The sequence below is a fragment of the Anser cygnoides genome, chromosome 7, assembly GCF_040182565.1.
Source record: "Anser cygnoides isolate HZ-2024a breed goose chromosome 7, Taihu_goose_T2T_genome, whole genome shotgun sequence".
Classification (NCBI taxonomy): Eukaryota; Metazoa; Chordata; class Aves; order Anseriformes; family Anatidae; genus Anser; species Anser cygnoides.
The window spans coordinates 13,870,106-13,876,187 of record NC_089879.1 but is presented as its reverse complement, the minus strand read 5'-3'; the positions used below and the strand labels follow the sequence as shown (position 1 = coordinate 13,876,187).

General features: G+C 45.0%; 1 protein-coding gene across 2 annotated transcripts in view; it reads left to right on the top strand.

Annotated features, from left to right (window-relative positions):
- Positions 1 to 6,082, top strand: part of SUFU (SUFU negative regulator of hedgehog signaling) — an 89,700-nt gene that overhangs the window by 40,890 nt on the left and 42,728 nt on the right. For both annotated transcript variants that reach the window (XM_067000297.1, XM_067000298.1), the window contains exons 4-5: positions 2,579 to 2,721; positions 5,246 to 5,331. In XM_067000297.1, coding sequence (XP_066856398.1) covers positions 2,579 to 2,721; positions 5,246 to 5,331 — 229 coding nt within the window. The remainder of the gene's footprint in view (positions 1 to 2,578; positions 2,722 to 5,245; positions 5,332 to 6,082) is intronic.

Genomic DNA, 6,082 nt, shown 5'->3' with positions numbered 1-6,082 from the left:
TTCCAGCACGAGGCGAGTGCAAGTGGTTATCTCGTCCTTTGTTCCTGTAGCTCCTCGGTTTCTGTGCCTACAGGTCCTGCAGTTCAGGCTCTCCTCGGTACTACAGAGGTCTCTGTACAGGAGCTGATCTTACATTCTGCATGGGTTACAGTGCAGCAAGCGCAGGGCTGAGTTTTGGGCTGTAATTCCGAACTTTTTGCACTCTTACAACTTTTAATTGGGCTTCGGGTTATTTGCAGAATGGTGTTTTTTTTTTGTGATTGAATTGAGTAGTCAGTGTGAATTTTTTGCTGTTCGGGTGCATGTGAGAGAGAGAGGGAGATTTTCTAAGTGTTCAGTGTTCGCATGGACATAAACAGGTGGATTTCCAGCAGAGCCATTTGCATTTGAAAACCTGCTCTAAACGGGCTGGGATTTCCCAGGAGAAGCAGCAGCAGCAGTGAAACGCAGCGATCGATCAGCATAGAATTGTGTGAGCGTTTGATGGGCAAAATGTTGTGGTATAGAGACAGGGCCCAAGAATAAGTTCTTTGTGGTTTTGTTTCATTCCTGAAAGCTGTGACTGAGAGGCTTTTATCATTTAAAAAATAAAATTAATCAGCCACGTTTTGCCTAACCTGGAAAAACATCGGCAAGATTCTTTGCAACTGTGCCGGTTTTGTCTGTTTGTTTAATCCAATTTTGATTTAAGAAAAACTTTGAAATCATATTTTTCATTTCTGCCTGCTTATACGTCCCAACCTTAAAAGTGAAGTAATGCTCTGAGCCACTCCTTTCAGCTGCAGAGCTGAAAGCGTGTAATTTATTGTACAGAAAGATAAACTCCTTTCTTTCTTTGAAGCGGCTCGCGTTTGCTATGTTTTCTTTCTTTTTTACGAAGGAAAGCACTCCCTTACTTATCTCAACACTTCTGTCCCATGCCTCCTTTTTCAGGCCGAGTTCCTTATGGCATTTTATTTTAATTTTAAAGTTTATTTTAACTCTTTCTTAATCTGTTGAGCTGTCCAAGAAATCCGTCTGAAAAGCCGTATAGCGTAAAAAGCCCAAATAAACGCCAATGGGGACATCTGGTGGAGGACCTGGGAGTTGCCTGCGACACCCTGAATTAAACCCCTGGCCGTGTAAGCGTGAGTTAGCTCCCTGGCGGAGCGTTTTGGAGCACAGCAGCTGCAAGGTGCCTCTCGTCAGCTCACCTGCCTGCTCCCTGGCAGCATCCTGCACCGCTGCAAGGCAGAGAGGAGGATCGGCAGCAGGCAGCACTCCTGAACCGGACCGGCTCCACATCACGGGAGGTTCTCCGGTGTCATTGGACAGCAATGCGAGTAATTGGTGATGTTTTCCAGCCTGCAGCAGAAGCCCTAGTCGTCCTTCAGTGGGCAAGGGCTGCCTTGCCTCTGTCCTGAGAGCACAGCCTGGGAGAGGCCATGGGAGGAGGGCAGCAGGCCAGCCTGGTTTGGTAAATGAGCTCGTGCAGGGAGGAAGCATGAGCTTGCAGGTGGTTTTAGAAGCATGCAGGCAATACTCGGTTCATCCCTGGGGTGCTACGCCTATGTTAGAGGGCATAATGAGGCTTCCAAGCTGCTCATTTCTATGTACAGTGAAAACTATCCGGGGGGACACTGCAAGACCCCCGTTCGAGGCAGTCGGCTGGGCAGCACGCTTGCACATGCACTTCTCCAACTGTGTGCAGGTGCACCGTGCTTTAAATGCAGTGACAATGGTCGTGGCTGGTGGTTTTACTTCTAGTTCCTCCAGAAAGCAGGCATTAGCCTCTCCTCGTTCGAGGCAGCAACATACACTCAGGGGTTCCGGTGTGCCTTTGGCTTGCACCAGCTGTAGGGCGTGGGATTATCTGGCTTTTTTATTTCTGAGGAGGAGAGGAGGAAAAGAAAGGAATTCTTACAGTTGTGAAGAGGGGAGAATAATTTCTGGCCCTTTGTTTTGACGCAGACTATTCTGACATAGAGTGAAATTTATAGCCTATTGGTTTTCTCATTGTTTGGGAAAGAAGGAACATATTAATTATAATTCTGCACCAGAGCCGCCAGACAATTAGAAGAGAAAGTGTCTTTGACTTAGACTGTCACAAGTTGGGCAGCAGACTGTGCTTTATTAGGTATAGCAGGGCATTATTTGTGTCTAATTCACATTTCAGAATCAGTTCTCTGTGGCAAATCGGAGTTGCAAATCAAGAATTGCTGTCCCGTAGGCATCCTGTATGGCCCTCTGACTGTCTGTACCCTGTCACAAAATTAGGCAAACAGTAAATTAGAGAGAGACTAATTTTATTTTGAGGGTGTTCCTGTGTTAGGATTAATTTATAAACTTAATTTATAACTTTTTTTTTTTTTTTGCCATAGGTTTAACTCAGGATTGGGCCATTTTAAAGTCAGTGCTTGAATCCAGGTGGCTCAGGGAGATCCCTTTCCTGGTTCAGGTGCTTCAGCTGACTTGGGGATGCAGCAGAGCCAGCTGGGGGCAGTCGCTGTGAATAGCAGCCAGGGACTGTCCTGGTCCTCAGAAGGAATATTCCAGCAGAATTTAGGGACTAAATGTTCCTTGTTTCTCTTCCTCGTAGAAAACACCTTCTGCAGCGGTGACCATGTGTCGTGGCACAGCCCTTTGGACAACAGTGAATCAAGAATCCAGCACATGTTACTGACAGAAGACCCTCAGATGCAGCCGGTGCAGACTCCTTTTGGGGTCGTTACTTTCCTACAGGTATGACACACAGCAGTGGTGGCTCTATCACTTCCTGGGCGTGGAATGCAGCTAACACTACATTTTATTTAGCTTTGATAAGTCAGATGCTTATTCACTTGTCTTCCGCCTTGCTTCCGTATTTGATTACTATGACTCTCATCTTTGAGTTGTTGCCCTGGAGGTGTTCAGTAAGGATTTTACTGGGATTGAGCAAGGGCACACTCAGTTCTCAGGATAGAGGCCTGTCTTATGCAGAAAGGGTTTACACCCTGAAACACACCTGGAGTTGAACATTACTGCTCTGAAATTTCAAACACGAGTTGGGGGAAAAAAGCTGAGATAAACACTTGTAAAAAAAAAAATATATATATATATATATAGGGCTAAATTCACATTAATGTTATGGCAGTATCAGTGGATGATCCGTTGGTTTCAGTTCTAGAAGAGATGTTTTTAGTAGGACTGGCAAATTATTAAAATTATTTAATGGCTGAAATGCAGCCTGCCACATAGACACAAGGATTGTTTGGAGGCTATGTGAGTTTGCCTGTACTGATCTACTGCTTAAGAAAGGTTCAGGATTGCTTTGCAAAAGAAACAGCCCTTGCATGTTAACACTACTGTTCAGAGAGGGGAGTTCCTTGGCCAAACAGGTTTGCTTGCTGTCCCAGGCTCCATTTTCTCAGTGGTGTCCAAGCTTCTCTTGGACAAGGGCTGCTTTGAACTTTTAAAAATTACATGTGGACTTACTAACCTTAGCGAACGAGCTAGCATAGTTGACACCAACTGGTGATTTTTCCCTGCTCTGTGGAGAAGCTTCAGCCATGTGGGAGAATGCAAGTGTCTGTATTTTACAGTTTAAGCTTCTGTTTGCTTCCATTTGTGCTTGGCTGTAGTTGCAGCGCATAAAGGGAAGCTCCATTATCACAGACCTGCACAAGGCAACTGCTGAGCAAGGGCAAAGGCTTTCCTGAAACTTCCATTTTGCCCAAAAGTCTGTGTTGTATCAACGGGAAAGAGATGGGTGTGGGGTTAATCAGTAAAAGGTGAACTGTAGGATCTGGAAGCAGAAGTAGAGAGTCAAGCTAAGCAGGGTGATTCCTGGCTGACTCCCCAGTTAGTGTTGCATTGGTCTGCATCCCTTCTTTAGTGCCCAGCTGTTCAGGATCAAAGGAGAGTCAGCTTGTTGCATCCTGAGGCTCTTGGCCTCCAGTCTTCTGCAGCACATACAGTTGACTTGTTTTTCCCCTTTGTTTGTTTGATGCTCGTTGTTATGGATTTCGTTTGACCCATGAGGATAAATGATTGCAAGAAGAAAAGAATGAACACAAAATAATTTCCTGTTTAGAGTCTTGCTGTTTGCATGTAATTAGTGAGTAAAGGCCCAGGGAGGGGTGTGCTGAAGGGAGGGTGATTCAGGCTGTTCACGGAGGAAGCCTGGGAGGTGGGTGGGGATGAAGTGAGTTCCCAAGGGCTGGGTCCTGAGAAAGTGAGCTCTGCAAGGGGCAGAGGAGGTAGGGTGCAGAAGTGTGCGTACATGCTGACAGGTTTCCACGCAGATCTCGGTCAGTGCAGGTACTCGCTGGCAGTAAAGGCACATCGTGTACTCCTGCTTACTGCTCTACAGGACTTAAGTTTTCAATTTTCCTGTTCTCTGATAAAGCACCACTTGAACAGATTCTGACCAAAAATTCAATGTCATTAAGAAAGAAGTCTTGAGAGACAAAGCAGAAGTCCATGGCTAAAATCTTTTCTCATCCCAGGGGGTGAATCACTGTGCTCCAAAGCACAAGCCAGTGGTTGATGGATCAAGGAAAAAATAAAAAACAACTGCCTTTCTCTGTCAAGTGAAGAATATTTCACCCCTTAATTTGAAGCGTCTGATCTCAGCTGCTGTGAGAGGGATGTCTGGTATTGTTCAGTGTGGTAGATCCCATCCTGAAGAGCAAACACATCCTGCCTTACGCAGGAAGGCAGAAGTCTGCAGTTGACTGCAGTGCAGAGTGGATTATGCGTTATGTTAGCAGCTTTACTTTATGGTGGTAGGTGAGATTTAACCGGTCAGCAAATGGAGTCGGTCAAGGATTCATGAGCACCAAAGCCTTCCTTCGTGGCAGTGAGTTTCCTGCCTGATAGAAATTGCTGGTTTGTTATCGCTTTTGCTCCTAGCAATTGGCCAACAGCACGGTGTTCTGCATGTACTCAGACCCTAACCTGTCCTGGCTTGGTTTCTCTTGTGTGGACTAGATTGAAGTCTGACAACAGACCAGTAAGCTCTGATTTTTCACCAGGCCCTCCTCTTATTTAATTCACACACTCACACACTCCATGCGACGTTAAACGCTACATGCCAGGGCACTTCACATGATACTGAGGGGGCATAAGGAATTGCAGAATCTCTCTGTTGTCTCAGGCTCCATTTGTCCTCACTTGTCTCATTAGGTCAAAGGAATGGTGCTTCTCTCTATCTATACAATTTGATCCAGCACCATGTTCTTTACAGTTTTCACACAATTCCCATCTCTGTTTTTATTTATTCCAGATTGTTGGGGTTTGCACTGAGGAACTGCATGCAGCTCAACAATGGAACGGGCAAGGGATCTTGGAGCTGCTTCGGACTGTGCCAGTGTAAGTGCTCGTGTAGCCCCATCCAGAGGAGCGTACTGACAGAGAACAATTCAGTTGTTTGTTTTTATCAACAATCTTTAACTGGTTGACGGAACTTATTTAATCCCATGCTGTAGCTAGAGATGGGAATTCATTGCAAATCTGTTCACACACAGATGCTTAGATGGCAAATTAATGCATGTGGAAGCCCACATGTTCAGGGTGGAACACAATGAGCTTTTAAAAGCTAAATTTCCTGTCTTTTACACCTGCAGCATTTTCCCTTTGGTTCTTCCTGAAGGAGCCAGAACAACTGTTACTGGTGACCTCTCTGAGTAGTTCAAAAGAAAGGGAAGTGAGGGTCTGACTTAGAGTGCCTAGCAAAAGCTTGGGTGCTGTCTGAAAGTGAGAAAATCACTCTGTCTTGAAGGGTCAATTTGCAGCAGAAAGAGTGTTCATGGAAGTGAAGTTCATTCTGTTATTTCTTCCTTGGCAAAACAAAGATATTGTTGGGTCAAGGAGGAGATGGATTTTAAATGTTACATGCTATGTTGATGCTTTATTTGTTGCCAGGTTGCAACCAAACTTTTGACTTGCAGGCATTTGCTTTAAATGTTTTCCTCTTATATTTTGAGATTATTGCAGTGTGGTAGTAGCTCAAAACATTTTAAACAAAATAGCTTTGAATATGTGCTCCTGGGCACAATAGTACACTCTATAGTGCCACAGCGGGCTTTAATTGATTGATTATTTGGAAGAGTATAGCCTTTGC